The sequence below is a fragment of the Capsicum annuum genome, chromosome 4 (genome assembly GCF_002878395.1).
Source record: "Capsicum annuum cultivar UCD-10X-F1 chromosome 4, UCD10Xv1.1, whole genome shotgun sequence".
Lineage (NCBI taxonomy): Eukaryota > Viridiplantae > Streptophyta > Magnoliopsida > Solanales > Solanaceae > Capsicum > Capsicum annuum.
The window spans coordinates 6,102,236-6,129,185 of record NC_061114.1 but is presented as its reverse complement, the minus strand read 5'-3'; the positions used below and the strand labels follow the sequence as shown (position 1 = coordinate 6,129,185).

The 26,950-nt window shown below is 36.4% G+C and overlaps 5 protein-coding genes across 5 annotated transcripts; all 5 read right to left on the bottom strand.

Moving 5' to 3' along the window:
* Positions 1 to 222: 222 nt before the first annotated feature.
* On the bottom strand, positions 223 to 2,789 carry LOC107853254 (probable leucine-rich repeat receptor-like protein kinase At1g35710). Its single transcript, XM_016698252.2, has 5 exons — positions 2,624 to 2,789; positions 1,839 to 1,893; positions 1,302 to 1,485; positions 656 to 1,193; positions 223 to 551 (listed from the first exon to the last, which is right to left on the bottom strand). The coding sequence occupies exons 1-5, from the start codon at positions 2,787 to 2,789 to the stop codon at positions 223 to 225; spliced, it is 1,272 nt and encodes a 423-aa protein (XP_016553738.2).
* A 185-nt stretch (positions 2,790 to 2,974) lies between these two features.
* Positions 2,975 to 3,749, bottom strand: LOC107853252 (receptor-like protein 53). The gene is made up of 2 exons (XM_016698251.1): positions 3,218 to 3,749; positions 2,975 to 3,108 (listed from the first exon to the last, which is right to left on the bottom strand). Exons 1-2 carry the CDS (start codon positions 3,747 to 3,749, stop codon positions 2,975 to 2,977), a joined length of 666 nt encoding a protein of 221 aa, XP_016553737.1.
* A 1,642-nt stretch (positions 3,750 to 5,391) lies between these two features.
* Positions 5,392 to 6,099, bottom strand: LOC107853251 (probable LRR receptor-like serine/threonine-protein kinase At3g47570). Its single transcript, XM_016698250.2, has one exon. The coding sequence runs from the start codon at positions 6,097 to 6,099 to the stop codon at positions 5,392 to 5,394; it is 708 nt and encodes a 235-aa protein (XP_016553736.2).
* A 184-nt stretch (positions 6,100 to 6,283) lies between these two features.
* Positions 6,284 to 7,330, bottom strand: LOC107853250 (LRR receptor-like serine/threonine-protein kinase RGI1). Its single transcript, XM_047411494.1, has 2 exons — positions 7,192 to 7,330; positions 6,284 to 7,113 (listed from the first exon to the last, which is right to left on the bottom strand). Exons 1-2 carry the CDS (start codon positions 7,328 to 7,330, stop codon positions 6,284 to 6,286), a joined length of 969 nt encoding a protein of 322 aa, XP_047267450.1.
* Positions 7,331 to 22,241: 14,911 nt separating this feature from the next.
* LOC124897898 (receptor-like protein 53) lies at positions 22,242 to 23,889 on the bottom strand. The gene is made up of 3 exons (XM_047411493.1): positions 23,814 to 23,889; positions 22,670 to 23,290; positions 22,242 to 22,474 (listed from the first exon to the last, which is right to left on the bottom strand). Exons 1-3 carry the CDS (start codon positions 23,848 to 23,850, stop codon positions 22,242 to 22,244), a joined length of 891 nt encoding a protein of 296 aa, XP_047267449.1. The 5' UTR covers positions 23,851 to 23,889.
* Between the last annotated feature and the right edge of the window lie 3,061 nt (positions 23,890 to 26,950).

Genomic DNA, 26,950 nt, shown 5'->3' with positions numbered 1-26,950 from the left:
ACCATATCTTCATCCATCAAGACATTACTAGGCTTCACGTCACAGTGAATCACAGGCAACGAGCACCCATGGTGAAGATATACCAAAGCACATGCCACATCTATCATTATGCCTAGTCTCTGCTTGATGTCGAGGAAGTAGTTGTACGAATAAAAATACTTCTCAAGACTTCCATTAGGCATACACTAGAGCACTAAATCCTTGAAATCAAGATTGGAACAACTAGTAATTGACTTTAACGAGATTCCTATGACGAAGGCTGCACAAAACATCACATTCGGTATCAAAAATCTTGAATGCCGCATCCAGTTGCAGGTTGAACACTTTAACTGCAATGGCAGTTCCACTTCTGAGAACACCTTTGTAAACAGAGCCAAAACTTCCAAAACCAATCAGATTACTCTCACTAAGGTCATCCGTTGCTTGGAGCAGTTCATCGTATGAAATTCTTTCTCGTGTTACGGTAGACAATGACTCAGCTTGTTGAGGCGCACTTTTACCTCTTCTATACCTTATCCATAGGAGCACAAAGGCCATAGTAACAAATACAACTGCAATTGCGAGCAAAAGAAAAAGAACAAGCAATTTTTCCCTATTTGATTTGTGCTTTGGTGAAGTGGGGCATGGCGGGACCCGAAATCTTGAAGAACCACACAATGCTTCATTGTGGATGAAAAACTGACTCGAGAGATTCTTGAAAGGACCCCAGAGGGTATTTCAACATACAATTTGTTGACAAAAACATTGAAATACTTCAAGTTTTGAAGTTTCTCCAAAGACTTAGGAATGATTCCAGATATATTATTGTGAGAAAGGTCTAGGAATTCCAAACCTACCATGTTGCTCATTGAGTCAGGTATAGCTCCTTGTAACTTGTTGTGTCTCAAAGAAAGGTTTGCCAGATTTTGCAAGCCTCCAATTTCTGTAGGAATTCCATTTGAGAATTGATTCATTGACAGATCTATCAGTGTCGCAGCCTTTAGATTTTCAATTTCTGGAGGTAAAGAACCTACCATGTTGTTTGACGATAAGTTAAGAACCACTAGATCTTGAAGGTTCCCTAAGCTTGGCGGTATATTTGAACTCAATTTGTTGGAACCGAGATGTATCTCCCTAAGGGAAGTAATATTCCCTAAACAATTAGGAAGAGATCCTGAAAGTTGATTTTGATCCAAGTAAATATCACCCAGATGCTGCAATTTACATATATGATCACCAACTAATACTGTAAGTTTGTTGTTACTCAAGTTGAAGCACTAAATGTTTTTCAAGCTGCCAATTGATGTTGGAATCGATCGTACTAAGTTATTTCCAGAAAGATCAAGGTCTAATAAGCTGCTTAAGTTCCCAACTTCATTTGGAATTCGCCCTTTGATTTTGCAATTGTTGGCGTAAAATCTTATAAGAGATGTGGAAAGGTTCCCCGTGGAGGCTGGAAGAATGCCATTTAGAGTGTTCAAAGATAGAGAAAGATTTGTCAAATTTCTGCAATTGGTTAAGGAAGTCGAGAAGCTTAACAATGAGTCGCTGGTTAAATTGTTTCCCTCCAAGTTTAGGAGTTGTAAATAGTCAAATATCCAAGAGAATTTGGAATCAAGCTAGTGAGTTGGCTCTTAGAAATATCTAGATGAGTAAGTTTTGAACAATTGGAGATGGAATGAGGAATAGTCCCAACAAGATTGGTAAAGGACAGATAAAGATCTTCAATGTTGGGTAAGATAGAACACATGTTTGGTGGTGGGAGGCTTCCTGATAGATTGTTGGATGAAAGATACATCATTCTCACCCCTGATATGTTGAAGATCTCCATATCAAGTCAACCACTAAAACTATTATACCCAAGATCAAGTAGCTCCAACTCAACGAGATTGCTTATCTCTTTGGGTATTTCACCTGTCAACACATGAAGAAAAAATGAATACACGTGAGATGAACTAGTTAGCTCAATGCTTATCTATGTAATTCATGCTTTAGTTTGACCTGATGAAAAGGTGTCGACAAGAATGTTAAGTGACAAGAATGTTAAGTGTGGAGCCTAATTAATATGTAATGTACTGATTATATATTAATGTTCACGCGGTTCAACCTACGGGTGTTAATTTTAGGCATTGTAGAACTGTACTTTCTCATTTCTCCATTTGTCTGTATAATTGTTCATACTCCGAATCATTAATATAAATAGCCCGTCCTCCATGGAGTTTACCTATGGGTGTTACCACGAAATCATTTCTCTCTCTCTCTTATTTTTTTCTCAGCCTCTCCACAGATCTATAGTGAGTGTAGAAGCAAATCGATCCTAACAAAGACCTCAAAAAATTGTTATTGATCAAAGTCCTAAGAAGGATGTACTTATTATACATTTTTTTTCTCCATTAAAATTCATAATTTAATTTTCTATGAATTTCTGATTGTGCAGGTTTGTATTTTTATATGGACTCAAATATATAAACTGATACTTTATTAGAAGTTAGCTAACTACCAACAGGAGTTCAAATTTGCGCTTGAATATTTATTTATAATTGTTATATTTCATTACTCATTACATGCATAAATTCATAAAATTTTAATAGTTCCAATGGATCTATAAAAATTAACACGAGACACCATTAGAATATATATGTACCTATAAGCTTATTTCCACTAATCCATAGATGTTGCATCTTGGTTAAGTTGCCAATCTCCCGTGGTAAGAATCCACTAAGATTGTTCATCGACAGCGACAAAATTTGCAGCGACGAGATATTTAATAAGGAGATCGGGACAGAGCCAGTAATCTGATTATACTCCATGGCTAACTCTACCAAACTAAGATTTCCAATTTCTTGTGAAATTATCCCTTAAATTAATGTGGGAAAAAATAAAATTCTGAGAGAGTATTCATAAGATGGAAGTACCAGTGAAATGGTTAGTTCCCAGATACAGTATCTGCAGGTTACTCAATCTTCCTATTTCACTATGTATTGGTCCATCAAACTCATTGTCCGATAAAGACAAAATTTGAAGTTGTAGGCATATGACCACGAAGCTTGTTAGAAGACAGATAAAGCCCTTTGAGTATTGGGAGACCATTGCATAAACCATTGGGAAGACTTCCTGATAAGCTATTGCCTGTAAATCTTATATTTTCAATTCTAGAAATGTTGAAAACTGACAGTGGTATAGAGCCCGGTAAGTTGATTAGTTTGTATGGACAACAAGTTCATGTTGTGAAGATTGCCGATCGCTTCTGGAATGTTTCCTTGAAGTGAATTGTAAGATATATCTAAAGTCTCCAACCTTGAGGCATTCGAGAGCGACAGAGGAATAGAGCCTATGAGATTGTTACCCCTCAACTTTAATTCTCTAAGGTTTCCAATCACTTTTGGTAGCTGGCCCTCTATGGAATTGAAATTCAGATTCAAAGTATCAAGTGTGGATATATTAGAAAATGAACAAGGGATGGAACCAGTGAAACTATTATTCCTAAGATTTAGAACTTGAAGTTGGTGTAAAAATCCAAACCAAGACGGAACCTCCCCGCTGAAGTTGTTGACACTTGAATCAAGAAACTTAAGCCAGCGCAAGCGTGCCATTTCTTTAGGTAAATTTCCATGGAAATTGTTTCTTCTCAAGTCGAGAGAGACGAGAAACGTGAGGTTTCCAAATTCACGGGGAATCCTGCCTTCAAGGGCCCTGTTTGAAAGAATCAAGGACTTCACTCTCTGGTGGTGAGAGCCACAAGTGACTCCAACCCAATGGCAAACGGACATAGCAAAAGACCATTGTGGTTTCCTTGTTAACCATGTTAATTTTGAATGGGTATTGTGTAGAGGTAGTAAGTTTGGTGGCAGGTTTCCTTGTTTGAATGATAATGATATGTGGGTAAGGTGGACCTTAGGATCAATAGTGGCTCCATATTTGATGAGGTTCTTTGTGGAGGTAATGAAACAAATGTATCTTATGGTTCCTAAGCCAAAGTTAGCCTTACTTTTTGGGTGTAGTAAGGCCATCAAGACCATTGTGGTTTCCTTATCTCTTGGTATTTGCCAAAACCATATCCTTTGTGCCATTCATGCTAAGCTTTTCATGACACACACAAAGGACCTGTGGATATTTTTCAAATGTGAACAACCTTGGTTTATTGATATATGTGATGGTCTCAGGTTGCACTCCTCTTCCCTTGATGTCTATCTTAGCCAAGTCCTTTGTGATGCTTGTTGTAAGTGTTTCATGATCATAACAAAGGATTGGCATGATTAAATAATTTGTGACACTAATGCTAACCCTCATACCATGAGGATTGTGTGCTTGGGTCCCTCTCTTTTGGTTTGCAAGGTGTCAATTTGAGGACAAATTCCTTTCAAGATGGAGAGGATGATACAAGAGTAAAGAGAACAAAGATTACAAGTGATACAAGTGAAAAGAGGGTACAAGCACAAGCAGCCATACTCGAACCATATCCAAGAAGAAGGAAGAGTGTGAAGACCTTTGCAAAAGAGTGGCAAACGGGTATCGAGAGCTCAAGACCATTCCATAGGAGCCAAGCTCGGGAACTACAATGTCTTCAAGGCACATTCATGAAGATGGATGTGTTTGAGCATGTCTTAAGTTTGTCCAAGGTAGTGTATGTATTAAAGTGTGAAGACATGCCTTGAGTGTCATAAAAACACTACAAGGTAGCCCCATTTATACACTCCAAACCCAGCCCCTTCATTTAGGGTAAAGGTGTAGTTTCCCATTTCTTTTGTAATAGACTATAAGTAGAACCCCTTCGTCTTATTTGCTTAGTTAGCTTATTTTTGGAATGAAGATTGTAACATTGAAACACCATTTTCCTCTCAAGAAGAGAGTAGACCACCAACTTTGAACATCACAAGTGAAAGGTTCCACTTGTGTTGTGAAACGGCTAGTAACGTGAGTGCTTGAGTGAAGCGAGTCCCTCTTGTGTTTACGTAAGAACTTGGTGCTTGTTAATATGATTTGTAGAGGTTTTAGAGTTTGATACACTCTTTAGTTGCTACATTTCGTATTCTCTTTGTGTCAGGTTATCTATCTTCTTTATCTTTCAAGTTTGTGTTTGTTGTTTCCTCTTGGTGTCTTGTATGTGTGGACTGTTTTTGTGAGTTTGTGGACTATTTCGTGCTCTTGTAGATACCGTTTGGTATATCACATGGTGCAGATATTCCAAATCATATGCCACATCTATCATTATGCTTAGTCTCTGCTTGATGTCGAGGAAGTAGTTGTGCGAATACAAATACTTCTCAATACTTCCATTTGGCATATACTCGAGCACTAAAGCCTTAAAATCATGGTTGGAACAACTAGTTATGACTCTTACGATATTATCCTATGGCGAAGGCTGTGCAGAACTTCACATTCTGTATCAAAGCTCTTGAATGCCGCATCTAGTTACAGATTGAACACTTTAACTGCAATAGCAGTTCCACTTCTGAGAACGCCTTTGTAAACAGAGCCAAAACTTCTGGAACCAATCCAATTACTATCGCTAAACGCATCAGTTGCTTGGAGCAGTTCATAGTATGAAATTCTTTCTCTTGTTATGAAAGCCAATGAATCAGGTTGTTGAGGAGCTCTTTTACCTCTTCTATACCTTATCCATAAAAACACAAAGATGCTAGGAACAAATACTAGTGCAATTCCCAGCAAAAGAAACATAACAAGCACTTTTTTCCTTTTAGATCTATGCTTTGATGAAGTGGGGCATGGAGGGACACCAAATCTTGAAGAACCACACAATGCTTCATTGTAGATGAAAAACTGACTCGAGAGGTTCTTTAAAGGACCTCCCGAGGGTATTTCACCATACAATTTATTCCAAGAAACATTGAAATACTTCAGGTTTTGAAGTTTCTCCAAAGACTTAGGAATGATTCCAGATATATTGTTATGAGAAAGATCTAGGAATTCCAAACCTACCATGTTGCTCATTGAGTCAGGTATAGCTCCTTGCAACTTATTGTGTCTCAAAGAAAGGTGTGCCAGATTCTGCAATCCTCCAATTTCTCTTGGAATTCTATTTGAAAATTTATTCATTGACAGATCTATCAGTATCGCAGCCTTTAGATTTCCAATTTCTAGAGGTAAAGAACCTGCCATGTTGTTTTACGATAAGTCAAGAACCACTAGATCATGAAGGTTCCCTAATCTTGGTGGTATATTGGAACTCAATTTATTGGAACCCAGATGTATCTCCCCAAGGATAGTAATTTTCCCTAAACAGTTGGGAAGAGATGCTGAAAGTTGATTTCGACCTAAGTAAATATCACCCAAATGCTGCAATTTACATGTAACCAATAAATCCTTTAAGTTTGTTGTTACTCAAGTTGAAGCGCTGAAGGTTTCTCAAGTTTCCAATTGTTGTGGGAATCGGTCCAGCCAAGCTGTTTGCTGAAAGATCAAGGTCTAATAAGCTGCTTAAGTTCCCCAAATCATTTGGAATTCTCCCTTTGATCTTGCAACTGTAGGCAACAAATGTTCTCAAAGATGTGGAAAGGTTCCCCGCGGAGGCAGGAAGCATGCCGTTTAGAGCATTCAAATATAGACCTAGAGTTGTTAATTTTCTGCAATTGGTTAAGGAGGTTAGGAAGCTCAATGATGAGTCCCTGGTTAAATTGTTTCCCCCTAAATTTAGATACTGTATATGAGTCAAATATCCAAGTGAGTTGGGAATCAAGCCTCTGAGTTTGTTGCTCGAAAGCTCTAGAATAGTAAGTTTTGAACAATTGGAGATGGAATGAGGAATAGTCCCAACAAGATTGGTTAAGTTGCCCATATAAAGCTCTTCAATGTTGGGTAAGATAGAACCCATGTTTGGTGGGAGGCTTCCAGATAGATTGTTGTTTGTAAGATCAATTACTCTCAGCCCTGATATGTTGAAGATCTCCATTGGGAGTGAACCACCAAAACTATTAAACGCAAGACGAAGTTCCTCCAATTCAGTGAGACTTCTTATCTCCCGTGGTAAGAATCCACTAAGATTGTTCTCCCACACAGACAAAATTTGCAACAATGAGATATTGAATATGGAGATCGGGACAGAGCCGGAATCTGTTTTCTCCATAGCTAACTCTACCAAATTAACAAGATTTTCCATTTCTTGGGGAATTATCCCTGAAATTAATGTGCAAAAAAATAAAATTCTGAAGTCATAAGATACAATAGTGCTAGTATTCATTATATTGAACGCACCAGTGAAACGGTTCATTCCGAGTTCTAATATCTGTAAGTTAATCAATCTTCCAAATTCACTATGCATTGGTCCACCAAACTCATTATCTGGTAAAGCCAAAATTTGAAGTTGTGAACAATTCGACAAACTTGTAGCCATATGACCGCAAAGCTTGTTTTTCCTGATAAGCTATTGCCACTAAATGCAGTGACTTCGATTCTAGAAATATTGAAAATTATGAAAGGTATAGAACCCATAAGTTGATTATCTTGTATGGATATAACTTTCATGTTGTGAAGATTGCCGATCTCTTCTGGAATGTTTCCTTGAAGTGAATTATAAGATATATCTAAAGTCTCCAACCTTGAGGCATTCGAGAGAGACAGAGGAATAGAGCCTATGAGGTTGTTATCCCTCAACTTTAATTCTCTAAGGTTTCCAATCACTTTTGGTATCTGGACCTCTATGGAATTGAAATTCAGATTCAAGGACTTCACTCTGGTGGTGAGAGCCACAAGTGACTCCAACCCAATGCAAACGGACGTAGCGAAAGACCAACTTTCATCCAAGAAATGAAAGGGGTCTGAAACAATTTGGGATTTCAGCGTAAAAAGAGCCAATTGATCAGTAGTAATGTTGGTTTTGGTCATGGCTGAACTAGCCATAACATAGTGAAGCAACAAGGAAGTAAGAGAAAAGGGGAGAACGCTTTCTCCATAGTTGCATAAATTTCAAGGAACTTGTTATGGCCAATAAGGTGGTTGTTTAGAGACTTTAAATAGCAACAGTATCTCCCTTTAAATATAGCCTCTGGGTACACGTGTTGTTTGTGCCGCGTGTAACCCGTCTTACAACAGTAAGAAAATACAATGGGCCAAAGATTTATGTCACATTACAAGATCATAATTATAATATAGAAACATCCAACTCTTCAAATTCTCACATTTCAAAGCAAATTCAAAATTATTAAAGGAAAAAGGCTTAAATATGTCATCCAATCTCTTATTAGAAATGACATCTTATCGTCCGTTAAAAATTTTTCTCATCTATGCCACAATCATTACAAATTCTAAGCTAAAATTAGTGGATCCAAAAGATTACTGGCTCGTGTCATAGTTGAATTATCCTGTTATTTGGGGCATGTAATGGGTCGAGTTAAGTAATAATCACAACTTTTGCAAAAGCAAATTAAAATTCTCCGCCAAGACAAGCAAAAATGATTTCTAAGGTTAGTGGTGGATGCATCACAGAGATATTAAGTTTATTTGAATCCAGTATTGGAAGTAGATACTTTAAAATGGCTAAACATTTTCAAATTGGTTGGTGACCCATTCAATTTGCCCAAAATTTTAAGGATTGAGCAAAGTATATTTTCATGTTGACTGATTTTAGCTCAACCTAACATAACCCACCTCCAAGGGGTCATTTACACATGAATTATTTTGGGGTGATATAATTTTTTTTTTCCTTTTAGCTCTTTAAGTTAAAAGAAATGGCTGAAAATGCCCTTGAAAGTAAAAAACAAAAAAACAAAAGACCGCAAAGCAAAAATGGATTAGCATACTCTCCCACAAGCTGGAGATTGGTAGACATCTAGTAGTTCCACAGCCTATGGTGATCAAATCCGCAGTTTGGAATGAGTAGTGTGCACATATTGAGGTTTAATCAGCTGTTATTTGATTTTCTCCCTGACAAAATGACAATCTATGTTAATATGCTTAATCCTCTCATGAAATATGAGTAACAAAATTCTTCAAGCTTGTCCGTACTCCCCGTGGCCAAGAAAATACCCAATAAGGGGTGAGATTGTTTTGGTACAATATCTTGACACTCCCACCCAAGCTGGAGCATACATGTAATATTCTCCGAGCCTGCCATAAATGTATTCAATCCGAGCTCCTCTTAGTGATTTAGTAAGAATAGCTGCCAATTGGTCATTTGAACCGACGAAGCTAGTGTTAATGCATCCGGACTCAATCTTCTGCCTAATAAAATGACAATCCACCTCTATATGTTTTGTTCTTTCATGAAAATCTAAATTTGAGGCAATATGTAGCGCAATCAGATGGTCACATATAAGCTTCATTTGATTGAATTCAACACATTTTAACTCTTGGAAAAGTTGTTCCAGCCAAATAAGCTCGCATGTAGTAAAGGCTATAGCTCGATATTCAGCTTCTGCACTAGATCTGGCAACAACATCTTGCTTCTTACTTTTTCAGGAAATTAAATTTCCTCCAATCATGATGCAATACCCAGAAGTAGAGCGTCTATCAGATGGAGAACCTGCCCAATCCGCATCAGAATATCCAACAATGTCTGTGTGACCTTTGTCTTCATATAACAATCCTTGTACTAGAGCTTTTTTGATGTATCTGAGGATGCGAATCCCTACCTACCAATGATCATTACATGGAGCTTGGAGAAACTGACTAACCACACTTACTCCAAATGAAATATCTGAGCGTGTAATAGTAAGATAGTCCAAATATACCGACCAGTCTTCTATATCTACCAGGATCTTTCAATGTCTCCCCCTATCCAGGGACGAGTTTGATATTTTGATCCATAAGAGGGTCAATTGGTTTGAAATTTAACATGCATGACTCCTCTAATATGTATAAAGAATATTTTCTTTGTGAGATGGAAATACTTGTTTTGGATTGTGCTACTTCAATTCCCAAAAAATACTTTAACTTCCCCAAATCTTTGGTTTGAAAGTGATTGAACAAATGTTGCTTTGCATGAGATATTCCTTCTGGGTCATTTCTAATTATGACAATGTCGTCAACATAAACTACCAGAAAAATGTTCTTTGCTCGACCATCAGGTCGATAGAAAATAGTGTGATGTGCTTTACTTTGATACATCCCGATCTATTAGACAACAGAACTAAATCTGCCAAACCTTGCTCTCGGAGATTGCTTGAGTCCATACAAAGAGCGTTTGAGATTGAAAACTAAGTCTGACTCCCTCTGAGCAACGAATTTGGGAGGTTGCTCCATATAAACTTCCTTAGCAAGTTCGCCATGCAAAAAGGCATTCTTAATGTCTAGTTGATGAAGCGGACAATGATGCATTGCTGCCAAGGATATGAGTAGTCGGACAGATACAATTTTGGCAACTGGAGAGAATGTATCATCATAGTCAAGATCTAAATCTGTGTGTATCCTTTGGAAACAAGGCGAGCTTTCAGCTGATCAACTATTCTATCTGAACCTACCTTTACTGTATAGATCCATCAAATTCCAATAGTAGATTTCCACCTTCGGTAACTAGACAAATTCCCAGGTGTTATTGGTCTGTAAAACATTCATTTCTTCAATCATAGCATCTCTCCACCCTTGATGTTATAATGCTTCGCTAACATTCTTTGGTATAGGTACATTAGATATCTTAGAAACAAAGATATAATATAATGGGGACTACTGATGATAACTTAAACAGTTATATCTCTCTGGTGGTTGATTTCTAGTAGTGCATACACCTTTGCGTATGATGATTGGTCAGGTCACTGCAACTGATGAAGGTATGAATGGAGCACGTGACGAAGGAGCATGAGATGAATCATCAGGAGCTACCAATGCATCTAGACTAGGAGTAGTACTATCATTAGTACTGTTAAGAGGACAATCACATCGGGTGTATACTTGAAGAGGATGGGGAGGAACGGTTTTGGTGTTGTCTGGAAGACTAATTTATTGTAGAGGAAGTATGGGTACTAACAAAACTTGAGGAATTAAACTACTACTTGTACTGCTTGGCGTAAAATAGGGAGATATTTCAAAACACATCACATTTGCACTGATAAAATATTTATTTGATTTTGGATCATAGCACTTGTAACCTTTTTGGTGATGAGAGTATCCTAGAAAGACACACTTAATTGATTTCGGTTGGAGTTTATCATTTCTATTACATTGATCATTGACAAAGCAAGTACACCCAAACACTCTCAAAGGTAGATGATAAGGATTTTGACCAGGAAAGAGAACTAAGTAAGTACTTTGTTGTTGCAACACATTAGAAGGCATTCTATTTATCAAATACCAAGCAGTGGGGACAACATCCCCCCAAAAACGAAAAGGAACATAATGGTGTAAGAGTAATGTTCGAGCTATCTCAATGAGATGTCTATTTTTACATTCGGAAACTCCAATTTGTTGAGGAGTGTATGCACAAGAAGATTGATGAGTGATTCCCTTAGACGACATGAAACTGGCAAAGGGTGAAATAAGTACTCCTTTGCATTATCACTGCGTAATACCTTAATTGAAACACCCAATTGATTGTTTATTTTAGCATAGAATTTTTGAAAAATAGAGAATACTTCAGAACAATTTTTCATTAAAAATACCTACGTGCAATGAGAAAAATCATCAATAAAGGTAACAAAATACTGAAATCCTAAACTTGAAATAACACGATTAGGACCCCGTACATCTGAGTGAATATTGTCAAACATATATGTTTCCCTTTTATTGACTCTTTTGGGAAATGAAGTGAGACTATATTTTCCAAGTTGACGAGACTCGCATTCAAATGAAGACAAAGTGGAAAGAGTAGAATTAATTTTTGAAGTTTTGCTAGACTCGGGTGACCAAACGGTTGTGAAGAAGATCAGTTGACGCAACAGAAGTGAAGGAAACTGGTGGTGGTAATTTTGACATGTGATATAGTCCCTATGACTCATATAATGTTCCAATCATCTTCCCTGTTCTCCGGTCCTATACAACAACAGATTCAGCCAAAAAAGTGAAACTACAGTTTAGGTGTTTGGTTAATTTGCTAACAGAAATCAAATTAAATGAACATTCAGGAGCAAATAAAACTGAGTTTAAGGAAATAGAGGAAAGAAATTGCATGTCCCCTATTCCTTTTATTGTAGTTCAGGATCCATTAGCAAGGGTAACTGTGGTGAGGGTTGTGGAATGAATAGGATTTGAGAAAAGATTTTGATTACCAGAGATATGGTCAGATGCAACAGAATCCAATATCCATTGGCAGGAGGGTGAAGATCTGGTAGACAAGCAAATAAATTAGTTTTTGGGGTGCCAGGTAAAGGTGATTATCGTGTAACCGCTTTATACTGCAAGTAATCACTAAAATCTACTCCAGACAAATTAATAGAATTGGAAAGTTGACCATCTGTGTCTTTACGGTCTGAACCACGTGAGCTGTACTAGAATTGTTAGTACGTGGTGTTCGACCATGCAATTTCCAACAAGTTTGTCGAGTATGTCCTAGCTTGTTGCAATAGTTGCAAAAGGGTCTAGAGGTTTTAATGTTTCCCCTTTCCTGGATATTTTGATCCTGTGGATTTGCATTTTTCACAGCTAATACAGATGTCTCGACATTATTGGTATCGTTTGTTTCTGAACCAATATGAGATAATTGTGCTGAAACATCAATTAAGGAAGGAATTAACGAACTTTCCAAAATTTGATCCCATATAGGACTCAAATCAGATCGAAGTCCTTTCAGCACTAGAACCATAAAGAATTATCTCTTTGTTGCTCCTGTGTGGTGACACTTTCAGAAAGTGGAATGAGAGAGTCAAATTGATCTTTCAAGGTTTCTATCTGTCCTAAATAACTCGCCATATCTTGATTATTTTGCTAAAGTTGGACCAAGTCTGATACAACCTTGTATATGCGTTGTATGTCATTTGTATACAAAGTCTTAGCTTTAGCCCAAACTTCATAGCAAGTTTTACAATATTGAAATAGATTGAGTAATTTAGGATCCAAAGAGTTCCATACGAGATTGCATAATTGAGCATCAATTCAAGTCCACTTATGACTTTCACTCGCGACAATATCACTAGTATTTTTAACTAAATGGTCCTCATATCCTTGTCCCAGAAACCACATCTGAACAGATGAAGACCATGGTGTGTAATTAGTACTACCTTCAAATTTCATGGTGGTAATAACAGGAGAACTTGAAATGGAGGAAAACACTGATTTGAATCACTTGATTCAATTTTCTATGTGACATTGGTTACTACAGATTCGCCTTTCCCTGCCATTATGACTTTGACAGCAAAACAAAATACCAAGAAAAAGATTGGTTAAAAGAAATCGAAACAGAGGAAGGAAAAGATCAAGGCTCCTCTTGATGACAGTGGATCTGGTAGGAACTTTTTTTCAGATCTGTACTGAACAAGAACCTTGCAGGAAAAAGAAGAAGCAGCCGATGTAGAGCTGCTTTTTCTGGAAAATTTTCTGGTTGCTGAAAATTATAGGAGTGATGGGTAAAACTAGAATGAATGAGTGAGATGGATGGAATAGAGAAAAGAAAAAAAAATGCTAGAAGTGGCTACAATTTAGAGAGATTTTATACCATGTTAATGATGCAAGTGTATTTCACTTCAAGCTCAAAATGATAGATTACATCAACAATATATACACAAAGCTAGACATAAAAGGTCAAGAGCATATCCCTAAGATCATGCTTCTACCTACAATAATTGACTAACACACAATATGAAAAATACTGCCATATCTTGACATTTATACAATATCTTGACATCAACAACCACCATATCTTGAAAGCAACCAACTCAAATAAAAGCTTTATGTGTTGTATACAACACACTTTATTTATGTCTCCAACAGGTGACAGCTAGATCATTCATGATCAATGGAGAAAATGTGAAAGAGAAATTCAACTTTATTGATCCATTAGTCTTTTCATTGTTGTTGTTGCTCTTATTAATAGACAGGTTGTTGAGCTGAGTGAGATTCTATTCAGCTCATTGCCAGCTCAGCATAACCGACTAACAACCTAACAACTTGTCTAACAACTTCTACAACTAACTATGCAGTTGACTCATCAATTAACCACCTAACTAACTACTTCATTAATGTAACAGTAACTCTGTACATTTGCATATACAAGCATTGATGCATTGTGGATCGAAACACTCCCCCTCAAGCTGCAGGGTGCATTATGTTAAGCACACCAAGCTTTCTTAACAAGTGTGTATGTTGATCTTGACTCAATCCCTTGGTGAGAAGATCAGCAACTTGATCATGAGTGTGAACATATGTAGCCTGTATTAAGCCATTCTTGATCTTGTCCCTAATGAAATGGCAATCTATTTCAATGTGTTTTGTTCTTTCATGAAACACAAGATTATTGGCCAATTGTATAGCTGAATTGCTGTCATTGAATACTGAAATGGGCAAGGTAATGGGATTATTGAGTTCCTGAAATAATCCAACCAGCCAGGTTACCTCTGCAACTTCTAAAGCCATGCTTCTATATTCATCTTCAGCAGTACTTCTGGACACACTATGTTGTTTCTTGGACTTCCAAGAGATTAGTTATCCACCAAAATAGATAGAATATCCAGCAACTTAACGTCTAGTGTTAGGGCGGGGAGCCAAATCTGAGTCACACCAACAAGTAAGAGTGGCAGAAGGGTCAGCTTTTAACCAAATGCCTTGACCCAATGAACCCTTGAGGTCTCTGACTACCCTAATAACAGCCTCCCAATGTGAGTGTTTAGGATGCTGCATGAACTGGTTGAGGGTTTGGACAATAGAGATAATATCAGCTCTTATGATAGTAGCATACATGATATGAGTTTGCCCATCAGTCTATGATAAGAGGAAATATTAGACAGTAACTCATCTCCTTGTACACCTGTGGATTGGACTCTAAAGGAGTGAAGGCAGGCTTAGAACCACTAAGTCAGGAGATACTGCAGAATACAGGAAGTTTTGGACATGAGCAACAACATGTGGAAAATCAAGAAATCAAAACTTAGAGGAGTTGTGGTGTAAAGAATTGGTTAATTCGGAAAATCTTTGAAGAACGGAGGTTGACTTTGTACTGTATTGAAAGAAGAGAAATTTAGGAACTTAGTTATCTTTCTTCCTCATTTATCATTGAGGGACCTATAGGTCACAGCATATTCAAGTCATGAAATCAGATGTTTGTGTCAGGCAAGTTGCCTGTATTAAAATCCTTGGGTGTGACACTTGTCTATATCTTGCGTGAATGCAAGATGCTTCATGCACCAAGCTACCTTTTTTTTTCATTGCTCTTTCTGTTTGTATTTTTGATGTTATATGTCATCAGTGTTTCCCATGAAAAGCATTTACTGTATTAATTGCTATTTGTATTCATGTTAATTCCTCTAACAATTTTAAAAATTCTGATTGAGATTTTCAAGAAGATTAATTTGGTTTTTGTTATTAAATTTATATTTACAAGTTCCACCATTTTGCAACACTAATATTATGAGGAAATCAAGTGCTAAAACAAAGCAAAGAAAGAAATGTTTACATTATTCCACTAATTTATCAAACATTTGCAACAAACAAGTGACTTGAAGCGACGAGAGATTCTAAGATCTTTCATGTTAGTCTTTCTCGCCGGAGATTTAGCACAACAATCTAATGCCACTTTCATGATTGATGCCACAACATCTAGCTCCTTCTCTAAGCGATTGCCAGTTGATGTTAGCAAGTTGGCATCTACCACGTCCATTACTGCCTCTGTAAGTGAATAACTCACCATACTCTATAGTCAAATAATTCATTTAAAGATGAAATATGCTTTATAAGTGGGAAAAAAAAGAAAGGAGTAATTAATGTTCAAATAATTAGCAAAACAAAGAGATGTACCCGGAGCAATATAACACAGTATTGCTAAGGTTTCAGTGTATAAATCACTCTCATCATCACCAAGTAGTTTTTAAATGCCAAAGTCTCTTAGGTGGGCAACCATATCCTCATCCAGCAAGACATTACTAGGCTTTAGATCACAGTGAATCACAACCGACGGACACCCATGATGGAGATATTGCACACACTTGTTTCCTGTAGATTCTGATTACTCATCTGCAGCACTACTTCTAATTGGTATACAGCTTTGCTATTGTTTCGCACACCATTATATATTCATAAAGTTAACTCTACCTTGATCACAAACTAGTTGGTATGGAATGAATCGCAGGCCTCCATTCCACTCTATTAAGAACATTTTGTTACACTAAAAAAAATTAAGTTCTCTAAAACTTAACATCCTCTATGTCACTACAGAAACAAAATTACTCCATTAAGACAACCAATTGCAACCAAGATAACCCATAGAACTGAATAGGTGTCATTTTCCTTTATGTGTTGTTCTCCTCATATCTAACCTTTCTAAGTTTCCTTTCACGGGTAAACAAAGAGGTGGAGTTCCAATAAAGTGCGCAAAGAATCCAGCCTAGAGTTCGACTGATAATACGGCAAAGAGCCCCGAAGAGAAAAACATGCATTTTTAAACTTGACTTACACCATAACCTGTACCAAAAATGTATAAAGATGAGTAAAGTATGAAAGCTTCTATTGATTTCATTTACATGTATGTGTATATAGACAAGAGAATACAAACTAAATAAGGAAAGAATCAACTAATAAAGAATTATGATCTTCTCCTAAATAGAAACTAAATCACTATGATAGACTGAGATATGGAAGATCTGCTGAGATAGGGAAGATCAATCACGAGATATCTCCCAATATAGGATGTATGCACCAATACATCCCCCTCAAGATAGGCAATGTGTAGCAAAGCCTAGCTTGAATAGGTGTTTATCAAAGGCTGGCTTTGGTAGAGCTTTAGTTAGAGTATCCGCGATTTGTTCTGCAGCATGAATATGAACAATGTGAACTTGATTCTACTGAACTTGTTTGTGAACAAAGTGAAAGTTTACTGCAATGTGCTTCATGCGGCTATAAAAAACTAGATTTGTACTCAAATAAGTTGCACCAACATTGTCACAGTAAATGGTTGGTCTTTGAGGGAGTGAAACATGTAATTCTTTTAGCAGATTTGTCACCCAATTGGTTCATCTAGCACACTTGCAACAGCATGATACTTTGCTTCAGTTGATGAGCGAGCAATTGTTCTTTGTTTCCTAGAAGACCAACTTGCAGGATTTTGTCCAAAAAACAATATGTAACCAGTAGTGGAAGCTCGATCACTCACATCTCAAGCCCAATCCACATCAGAGTACATCTGTAGACTGAAATCATTACCTCTTTGAATGTGAAGAGCTAACTGAAGTGTTCCTTAGAGATACCTGAGTACTTGCTTGAGTGCTTTCCAGTGCACTTCAGATGGAGAGTGCATAAATTGAGGCAATTTATTCTCAGAGAAGTTAATGTCTGGACGAGTAAAAGACAAGTACTGTAGTTTTCGAAGAACTCTCCTGTAGCGAGTGGCATCAGTTGGTTCCGCACCATCATGTAGTTGAGGCAACTCAGTGGCACTCATTGTGGTTTTTGCTGAATTACAGTCCTTCATGTTTTCGTTAGAGAGGATTTCATTGATGCAGTTGTACTGTGATAAAGAGATTCCTTTGGCAGTTCAGTTCACCTCCACTCTAAGAAAGAAGTTTAGATTCCCAAGATCCTTAATGCAAAAACTCCCAGCAAGACAACCAATAACCCGATTAACCTCGGAGTTGTGATTCCCTGTAATAATGATATCGTCTACATAAACCAGTACGTAAAAAATGTTGTTTGACACTTTTTGAATAAAGAGTAAGGCATCAGATTCTGACTTGACAAATTCTAGATAAAGAAGAAATGTCTTAAGTTTATTGTACCATGCCCGAGGGGCTTGTTTGAGGCCATATATTGATTTTTTTAGACTACATATGTGGGAGGGAAACTGCTCATCTGCAAAACCTAGAGGTTGGACCATGTATACTTCTTCTTCTAAATGACCTTGCAATAACACATTGTTAACAGCAAGATAGCGTAGGGGCCAATTCCGTTGGACAATAATAGAGAGAACTAAAGGTACAGTAGTTGGTTTGATGACCAGACTAAACATGGCATGATAATCAACTCCAGGACGTTGTGTAAACCCCTTTGCAACAATTCAAGCCTTGTAGCAATCAATTGTCCCATCAGCTTTTCTTTTTAACCTGTATAACGATTTGCAAGAAACAATGTTTTTTGTGGGGTCATGTGGTACCAAATCCCATGTTTGATTATTCAATAATGCATCAAATTCATTTTTCATTGCTCTTTGCCACTCTGGGTGTTTGTTTGCTTGTTTGAATTTGGTCGGGGTAATGGAGGGGGATAAGTGAGCCATGAAGTAAAGTTGGTTTTTGGTTTGTAATTGTTGTGCTGTAAATGGATCACAACACGATTTGGAGTAGGAAGAGAAGGTTGTTAAGGTTCTGTGGCTTGAGCAGTGTGAGGGGGAGGTTTTAGAGAAAGTGAGGTGAAGGGATGGGCAACGGCGTTTTGGCTAGCAGATGAATTATTTTATTTCTGCGACTGTATACAATTGAAAAAGCTGATGATTGAGGCAATGGGGGTAAGAGTGGGTGTCACAGATATCAGTAGGAACAACAACATTTGTAGGAGGAGGAGGAGAAGAGTTACCTGAACTTGCAGATTCTATTGGAGCGTAGACAGAGGAGACGGTGTCTTTGAGAGCATTGCTACTATCTGAACTTGGGATAAGTATAGGGCTGAGTAATCGTTGCTTATGGGAGAAGAAAGACTAGGGGATGTTGTTGGGGTAGTGTCAGTTGGGTTTTCCCACGCAAGCTCTTTGCAAGTTGAAGAAATATTTAAAAATATATTTTGGAAAGGAAAATTATTTTTCAAAAAAATTCACATCACGATATAAATATATTTTAGAAGATTTCGGATCAAAACATTGGTGACAATAATGAACTAAATAAAATCCTAAATATACACATGGTGTTGATCGTGGCTCTAATTTATTTTTTGAATAAGGTTTGAGCTAGGGATAACAAAGACACCCAAAAATTTTTAAGGAATTGTAATCCGGATTATGACCAAACAACATTTGAAAAGGTGATTTATTTTGTAAAAGTGAGGTTGGCAAGCGATTCATCAAATAAAATGCATGTTGACAAGCAAAAGACCAAAGAGTCGATGGAAGTGAAGCTTCATAAAGTAAAGTACGAGCCGTCTCAATAATATGTCTATGACGTCTTTCAGCAAGAGTGATTGTTTGAGGGGTGTATGGAGGGGATAAAAGATGTTCAATACCCTGAGATCTTAGGTATGGGTCAAGAATTTTATAGTCGCCACCACTATCTGTATAGATAGAAAGAACTTTCGTATGAAAAATGACGTTCAATTAATGCTTGAAAGTTTTTGAAAAGGTCTGTAACCTCACTTTTATTCTTTAATGTGTAAAGCCAGGTGTATCGAGTATACTGATCCACAAAAATACAATAGTATAATTTTTTGTTAATCGATTGAACTGGAGAAGGACCCCATAAATCACTAAATATTGTTTGAAATGGTTTGATACTTGACAAAGTAAAATGTGTAAAAGGATGGCAATGAGCCTTATTGGAGGAACAAGAATTTCAAACTGAAATTTTTTCTCACGAGCAAGGTAGCGAGAATTTATTCAAAAGAGAACACAACACTCTTACATTCGTATAACCCAACCGACTATGCCTGGTTGAAGTGGATGTGCTGGTGGAGGTCATATGCACATGAGGAGAAGACATGGAGGGTAAATTTGGCCACTCATAGAGACCATCCTTATTCTGACCGTGCACCAACGAAGTCTGTGTTTTCAAGTCCTTCACAAAAAAATGAAAGGGAAAGAATTCAACAGAGGTTAGGTTATCTTGACAAAATTTAGAGACAGAGAGTATATTACATTTAATGCTAGGAGCACAGAGAGTGTTAGCGAGTTTGAAAGATTTATTTGAGTTGAACCAGTGTGAGTTATTGGGATTTTGTTACCATCACCCATGGAGACCTGCTCCATCCTATTGTATGACTGCAAATTTTGAGGTTCGGCAGTGATGTGATGAGACGTGCCGGAGTCGAGAATCCAAGGATTTTCTGATGCCCATAATTCTGAAACATAATTGGCTTTCACCTCAAAGTGATTGTGAGATTTCGATCGACAAACACTTACAACATGACCTAGTTTATTGCACAACTGACAACGAACACTATCAGAATAGTTGTTGGTGGTGGAAGATTATCGTGGATTGGATGAAGTAAAGTGATTGTTGGATCGTCACTGTTGGTTGTTGCCATTGTTATTGCTGGGGCGATGATTGGTGTGATTGTTCGAAGTACCAAGCTTGCTGGAGGTAGCAGAAAAGGTAGCAGCAGTAGCAGTAATCTGATTGGGACCTTTTTTTGACTCTTCATGTCGAAGGAAAAGCTCATGATCCAGAAGCTTTTCGTAGAGTTCTTCTTTAGTAATAGTGGAGTCCCGAGCACGGATTGAAGCAGAGATCTCACAAAACTCTGGACCCAAACCACTGAGGATCTTGATAATAAGTTCAGAGTTGGAGACCGGAGCACCACCAGTAGAGATTTCATTAGAAATAGATCGAATAGTTTGCAAATATTCAGTGATTTTCTGGGAATCTTTGGTCGGACGCATAAGTCGATCATGTAGACTGAAAATTCTGGTTTGGGACTTGTTCGCATAGGCGATGTGCAGCACATCCCAGTTTGTCTTTGCTGAGGTAGCCGCTGTAACAGTTGTGGCAATTGTTGGATCAACAGATGCCATAAGTGCATTTTGAATAAGCTGGTCTTGTTGAAACCAAAGAGTAAACGTAGGATAGACACTAGGGACTGTGCCATTTATGATAGTGTGAGATGGGGAAGGTGTAAACCCATCAAGATGACCATAGATATCATGAACATGCATAAACATGGAAAATTGCGCCTTCCACGTTGCAAAATTGTGGCTGCCAAGTAATTTAATAGCCAATTGGGATGCAGGGTTAAATTGAACAACCATCGGGATGACGTTGTTGTCCGCATTAAAAACTCGAGGAGTGTCTGCCATTTGTGGAGGGTGGGTGGGACAGAAAAAGAAATCTTACTCGTTAGAGTATATTGAGGCTTCAAATACCATATAAAGATGAGTAAAGTATGAAAGCTTCTATTGATTTCATTTACATGTATATGTATATATACAAGAGAATACAAACTAAATAATGAAAGAATCAACTAATAAAGATTTGTGATATTCTCCTAAATAGAAACTAAATCACTATGATATACTGAGATATGGAAGATCTGCTGACATAGGGAACATCAATGATGAGATATCTTCCAAGATAGGATGTATGCGCCAATAAAATGGACTGTGAGACATTACTAGAACAGAAGGTGGAAGATTAACAGGAGGCATACCTGGAGCTAATATAACTAACTGTTAGAACTTAAAATCATGCGCAAATCAAGTGCCAAAACAAACAAACCAAACAACAATCTTTACATGAATACAACAATTTAGAAAAATTTGAAACGAACAAGTGACTTGGAACAACAGATTCCAAAAGCATGTTCAACATGCAAGAGGTTGAATCTTGATCTTCTGCAACATTGCTACAACATCTTTAATGTTAGTCCTTCTCGCCGGAGATTCAGCACAACAATCTAATTCCAATTTCATGATTGATACCAAAACATCACATTCCGTATCAAAACACTTGAATGCCGCACCCAGTTGCAGTTTGAACACTTTAACTGCAATGACAGTTCCACTTCTGAGAACGCCTTTGTAAACAGAGCCAAAACTTCCGAAACCAATCAGATTACTCTCGCTAAGCGCATCAGTTGCTTGGAGCAGTTCATAGTATGAGATTCTTTCTCGTGTTACAGTAACAATGACTCAGCTTGTTGAGGTGCACTTTTACCTCTTCTATACCTTATCCATAGGAGCACAAAGGTCATAGTAACAAATACAACTGCAATTGCAAGCAAAAGAAAAAGAACAAGCAATTTTTCCCTATTTGATTTGTGCTTTGGTGAAGTGGGGTATGGCGGGACCCAAAATCTTGAAGAACCGCACAATGCTTCATTTTGGATGAAGAACTGACTCGAGAGATTCCTGAAAGGACCCCCAGAGGGTATTTCACCATACAATTTGTTGACAGAAACATTGAAATACTTCAAGTTTTGATGTTTCTCCAAAGACTTAGGAATGATTCCAGATATATTATTGTGAGAAAGGTCTAGGAATTCCAAACCTACCATGTTGCTCATTGAGTCACGTATAGCTCCTTGTAACTTGTGGTGTCTCAAAGAAAGGTTTGCCAGTTTTTGCAAGCCTCCAATTTCTGTAGGAATTCCAAACCTACCATGTTGCTCATTGAGTCAGGTATAGCTCCTTGTAACTTGTTGGGTCTCAAAGAAAGGTTTGCAAGATTTTGCAAGCCTCCAACTTCTGTAGGAATTCCATTTGAGAATTGATTCATTAACAGATCTATCAGTGTCACAGCATTTAGATTTCCAATTTCTGGAGGTAAAGAACCTACCATGTTGTTTGACGATAAGTCAAGAACCACTAGATCTTGAAGGTTCCCTAAGCTTGGTGGTATATTGGAACTCAATTTGTTGGGACCGAGATGTATCTCCCTAAGGGAAGTAATATTCCCTAAACAATTAGGAAGAGATCCTGAAAGTTGATTTTGATCCAAGTAAATATCACCCAGATGCTGCTATATACATATATGATCTCCAATAAATCCGGTAAATTTGTTGCTGCTCAAGTTGAACCTCTGAAGGTCTCTCAAACTGCCAATTGATGTTGGAATCAATCCGACCAAGTTGTTTCCAAAATGGATAAGGTCTAATAAGCTGCTTAAGTTCCCAACGTCATTAGGAATTCGCCCTTTGATTTTGCAAATGTCGGCGACAAATGTTCTAAGAGAGGTGGAAAGGTTCCCCGTGGAGGCAGGAAGCATGACGTTTAGAGAATTCAAATATACAGATAGAAATGTTAAATTTCTGCAACTGGTTAAGGAAGTCAAGAAGCTTAACGTTGAATCACTTGTTAAATTGTTTCTCTCCAAGTTTAGGAACTGTAGATGAGCCAAATGTCCAAGAGAATTGGGAATCAAGCCAGTTAGTTGGTTGTTAGAAAGCTCTAGAATAGTAAGTTCTGAACAATTGGAGATAGAACACATGTTTGGTGGGAGGCTTCCTGATAGATTATTGTTTGAAATAGAAATCACTCTCAGCCCTGATATGTTGAAGATCTCCATATCAAGTGAACCACTAAAACTATTGCCCGAAAGATCAAGTACCTCCAACTCAACAAGATTGCTTATCTCTTTGGGTATTTCACCTGGAAACACATGAAGAAAAAAATGAATACGAGTGAGATGAACTATTTAGCTCAATGCTTATCTATCTGACTCATGCTTTAGTTTGACCTGATATGAAGACTCTTGAATTTTAATTGGTTCTAAGAGAAGGTATCGACAAGAAATCAGAAAATTATGTAATAACTATATACTTCTTTTTCCTATTGTTATTGATCAAAGTCTTAAGAAGAATATACATATTATATATTTTTTTTCTCATTAAAGTTCTTAGTATAATTTTCTATGAATTTCTGATTGTGCAGATTTGTATTTTTATATGGACTCAAATATATAAACTGATACTTCATTAGAAGTTAGCTAACTACCAACGGGAGTTTAAATTTACTAGTTATTTCTTAAACAGATTAATTTTAAACATTAAGAGACGCTCCTTATATGGTTTTTGTTGTCATATGCTTGAAGATTTATTTATAATTGTTACTGTTTATTACTCATTACATGCAAAAATTTATAGAATGAGACACCATTAGAATATATATGTACCGATAAGCTTATTGACCCCAAGCTGTAGATTCTGCATCTTGGTTAAGTTTCCAATTTCCCGTGGTTAGAATCCACTAGATATTTTATTTCATTAAAGAGAAAAGAACAATAAAATTTTGGAATTAATCAATTCATTGAATTAAGTATATAATGAAATGATAAAGACTAAACATACATAATACTTGTGAGTTGTAACTTGCATGCATGACTTATATATTGTTTTTATTCAATTTCTAATTAGTATTGGATCAATTAAAATTAATTATATAAGGATATAAAACTGTGATGTCTCACCAATTTTTATGTAACTATATCATTAAATCAAAATGTAATTTAAGAAAAATATAATTGTGATTTAGACAAATATTCTACCTCCAATGATTAATGTTGATTGTCAAATAATTATCTTAATATATGATTGCATCCAAATTTTAAACGACATATTAAAAAAATGAAAGGGAGCAGTATAATGATTGTTTGAGAGAACAATGTCCCACGTGAAACGTAAAAAAAAAAATATTTATAAAATGTCGGATATTTAAGGTCTCTTGAAAAAAAAAAGGCAATTTGGTTCAAAGCGAATGATATCATACAATATTAAAAGTATTTTATGGTAATTAATTAGCACAATAATTGATATCAACGCCACTGTACAGAATTTTTTGTAGGATGGGTATAAGGATGATAGAGTGACAGCATGAGACGTATTGTGTTATTGTCTTTGCTTGTTTATGGATCAATTTACTATATTTGACCACAATTTTAAGCCGCATAAAATAAAAAAAAAAAGTCGAAGAGCTTAGTAACTATAAATACTCGGATGATATGAGGCGATACACAAATAATCTCAAAATTAACTCATTAACAGTAATTAATCAAGTAAAACTTAGTTCAAAGGGAGATGATCATATTATTGATCCGTATTGTGAATAAAGTCACACGTGAAAGCGAGAAAAGGAAAAAAAACTATTGATATGGGGCAATATACAAATAATCATGAATTTTAAAAGCATACATCAAATTAATTTTTAATGGATCAAAAAGTTGGGTGGATTCTTTTTAATGCATAAAAAACAGTAAATTTTTTTTAAAATTAATTTTTAAAAAAAAATTAAAAAAGACGTGGACCTTTAATATGCAGCCACATGTCAAAGCTACTTTCTAAAAATCGGTTGTTAAAAGTAATGGCATGGATGAGCCAGTTTTGTAACCATGATGGGATGAATGAGCCCAACTTTTAATGGATGACATAAATGCACCATTTTCTGATAGTTCATTGGCATATTTGAGCCTTTTCCCATATCATATTGAATAGTGATTTATTTTTGGTAAACCAAAATTTAACTAGTGTCAGCTATAGGTTCACAGGGATTTATATCTTTGATACGAAGTTTGATATATATATGGAAAAAGCTAATAAAAATACCAACAACTGTTAAGTTTGAACCCGTGATTTTAAAGAATTTCTCGGAGTAAACTTATGCAAGCCCTGAAGGTCTCTTAAGTTGCCAATTGATATGGGGATCGATAGATCCAACTAAGTTGTTTTCGTTGAGATAATGGCATGTTAAGCTGGTTAATGTAACAATTACAACGTATATAACTTCAGATGCAAACGATGCGCTATAACTTCTTATTCGAGGAAATTCATGGTCACTTAAATTTGTATCTATTACGCAAAAATCACTTTTCATTGATTCATTACACAAAAATCATTTAACTTTGCTCCGACCATCACAAATGTCACTATGACCGAATTTTATAATAATCCCATAGGAAAAATGATGTGGCAACTTTAATTAGTTCTTAATTTTAATGTATGTGAATATATAATTTATTACTCATATTTTGACTCTTTATAATTTGTGCACAATCCAATTTTCCTTATGGAGGTTTTACAATAAGCCCATCGGTTTAATGATGTGGCAACTTTAATTAGTTCTTAATTTTAATTTAAGTGAATATATAATATATTACTCATATTTTGACTCTTTTTATATATGCACAACCCAATTTTCCTTATGAATTATTTAATGAAAGAATACCAATTTCATAATAGATTAGGCTACATAATGAAGACTATTTTAATAAAAAAAAAATGGCTGATATTTTTATGAAATATTTCAGAATATGGCATTCATATGCCAAGAAGGTGCATTGAAAAAGAGTGATAAACAAGATAAATTCTTCGAAACATATAAAATGTAATACATGTATAATATTATTTTTAAAAAATTATTTTAAATTTTTGTAGATAAATCAACATGCTAAAGATAGTTTTAAAATAAAATCTTTTTAATTGTGTAATTGAGTAAGTATCGTCAAAATTTGTACAAATAATGTTATAATAATAGTTGTGTTAATAAAAGTTATAAAATATAAATACTTTAATAGATAAAGAGATTATAGGATATTTAATTTTTGTATTTATCAATTAAATTAATTAAACCCTATGTAATTTATCAAAAACTGAATATTATGATTTTAAATTTTAAGAGAATCAATCGATTAGTCAAACAATTAAAAATATAAAAACAAACTCAATAGATAAAGTAGTTTAGCATATTATTATGCTATACCAAACGAAAAGGCCCAAGTGGCAAGAAAAAAAATGTACGAAAAAAATAATTTGATCAACAACATGTCATAATTTTAGAGTTAGAAAAATAATTTTACCAACAACATGTCATAACATTACAAGATAAAATAATTAACAACATATTTCTCAACTCTAGAGGATTTGGCCTCAAAATGCCCCGTTCGCGCCATTTCGTCCGTTTGACCAACCAAATGGATCCGTCCATACAAACGGGAAACACAGGGATGCTACCAGCCTCCCTGGCGTACCCGAGCCGATTTTTGTCCCATGGCTCCCCGAACCCCGGGTCCACCCTCGAAATATTGGGCTAAAGCACACTGATTTGGCCTTAAAATGCCCTGTTCGCGTCGTTTCACTCGTTTGACCAACCAAATGGCCCTACCCACACAAACGGGCAACACTGGAATGCTCCCCATCCTCCGTAGCATGCCCAGATCGATTTTTGACCTACGGCACCACCAAAACTCCGGGCCCACCCCCAGAACCGTGGGCAATAGCAGATCGATTTTGCCTCAAAATACCCCGTTTGCGTCGTTTT